Source organism: Pseudozyma flocculosa, assembly GCF_000417875.1.
Source record: "Pseudozyma flocculosa PF-1 unplaced genomic scaffold scaffold00003, whole genome shotgun sequence".
Lineage (NCBI taxonomy): Eukaryota > Fungi > Basidiomycota > Ustilaginomycetes > Ustilaginales > Ustilaginaceae > Pseudozyma > Pseudozyma flocculosa.
Window position 1 is genome coordinate 167354 of NW_006920871.1, and position 1930 is coordinate 169283.

At 64.6% G+C, this 1930-nt stretch overlaps 1 protein-coding gene across 1 annotated transcript; it reads right to left on the minus strand.

Annotated features, from left to right (window-relative positions):
- Positions 1-471: 471 nt before the first annotated feature.
- Positions 472-1772, minus strand: PFL1_01181 (uncharacterized protein; the record flags this gene model as incomplete). The annotated part of the gene is made up of 2 exons (XM_007878684.1): positions 472-1500; positions 1608-1772. The coding sequence occupies 2 exons, from the start codon at positions 1770-1772 to the stop codon at positions 472-474; spliced, it is 1194 nt and encodes a 397-aa protein (XP_007876875.1).
- Positions 1773-1930: the final 158 nt, after the last annotated feature.

Consider the following 1930-nt stretch of genomic DNA (forward strand, 5'->3'; position numbering starts at 1 on the left):
GGGGGTTCGGCCGGCAGGTGCAACGGGGCAGCTAACACTACAACAGCTCCCGACCGCGCCCCTCTCGTTCGACGCGGCCGAGATCAGAAGTCGAGTCAACAAGGAGCGCGGGAAAGGGGGGAAAGGATGGGTGCGGATGAGGTCAGGGCCAAACGGGAATAGCCGGCTTTCTAGAGACTTGATCAGAGACTAGAGTTATTACGTTGTGTGGGTGGATGGGTGTGGATGTGGGTGCGGGTGTGCGTGTGTGGCGGGAAAAGGAGGGGAAGAGAAAGAGGGGGGCGAGAAGAAGAAGAAAGAAGAAGGATGCCGAGGTGCGAGGATGCCGTGGGATGGTCTGTGGTAGTCGGACTGATGGAGACGTAATGCTTGATGGAGTGGAGGATGGAACTCGAAGGGTATCCCTTGGTTGATCGATGGACGGATGCATCGGCCGCGCGGTGACGACGACGGCGGCGACGGCCACCCTGCCTAGTACGTGGTCGAGTCGTACTCATTGGTGACGTCGCGCAACGCGGCGCGCTGCTCTTCGTCGTCGTCGTCGTCGTCGTCGCCAAACGAGCGGCTGACGTCGTCGTCGTCGTCGTCATCGTTGCAGCCCGCGGCGCCGTCGGCCGTGGTGGCGTCCAGGTTGCCGCGGCAGTCGGTGAGCGGCGTCACGCCGCGGCTCGATGCGACGGGCGAAAAGTCGGGCCGCTCGAGGCCGCGCCTCTCAAAGAGGTCGACGCGCAGCGACAGGAGGTCCTGCTCCTCGACCTCCTCCTCGGTCACGACCGCCTCGGGGAACGTGCTGCGCGCCCAGTCGGCCACGTAGGTGCTGGCCCGCATAAACTTCTTGGCCGAGTACTTCTTGTGGAAGAAGGGGTAGGCGATCGGGCGCAGGCAGTAGTCGAGCATGATCTCGGCCGTGCCCAGCAGCTCCTCTTCCGAGTAGGTCGAGTAGTGGACCAGCGTCGGCGTCCACTCGCCCCGCTCCAGCACCTCGCGCGCCAGCCAGACGGCGGCGGCGGCGATGAGCGACGGCGGGTGCTCCATCAGCCGGTAGTCGACCAGCGAGATCTCCATAAAGTACTTGGCCACGGTGCGCGTCTGGATGTCGTAGTTGTCGGCCTTGGAGATGCGGCGCAGAAAGTTCATCGGGTTGGCGTAGCTGAGGCTGAAGCCGAGCACCTTGAGCATGTAGCGCTCGGCGGCGAGGATCTCGGCGTCGGTGTAGCCGCCGTCGGCGAGGTAGACAAAGTTCTCGACCGAGGGGCAGAGGACCTCCTCGTACTTGGCGGCGATAAACATGGCCGTGACGCCGACCAGCTGCAGCTTGGACAGCGTGATCATCCGCTGGCTCAGGAAGCGGTCGATGATGTTGAGCGCCAGGAAGAGCGTCTCGGGCAGCAGCCGGAACTTGGCGTGCACGTCAATCAGCCAGTCGACCAGCACGCCCCGCACCTGCCAGCTGATGTCGCGCTGCATGCTCATGTAGTCCGGGTTGGGCATGTTGACGATCTGCGGTGGCGACGGGAGGCGGATGGTGCCAGGGGTCAGCACAACGGACGGCGTCGGAGGGCATTCCGGCAGCGCTGGTGGCGAGCAAGTCGCATCGCGTCACGTACCTCGAGCTCCTTCATGTACTCGAAGATGTCGTTGACGTACTCGGCGACCATGAGGGGGTCGTCCATGTCCTCGGCGTCGAGGTCTTCCCAACCTTCGTCCTTGGCGGGCTTGGCGTCCTTCTCGGTCTTGATGCGCTTCGACTCGCGCACTTCGACCTGGTCCATGACGGCGTCCTGCGAGTCCTGGACCTCGTGCAGCTGGATGGTGTCCTTGGATGCCGGCTTGGCCGACTGGGCGCCGACCGAGGTGGCCCGCGCGCTCTGTGCCCGCCGCGTGGTGGTGGCGACGGATGGCGCGGTCGAGGATCGGCCGTTGGTGGTGG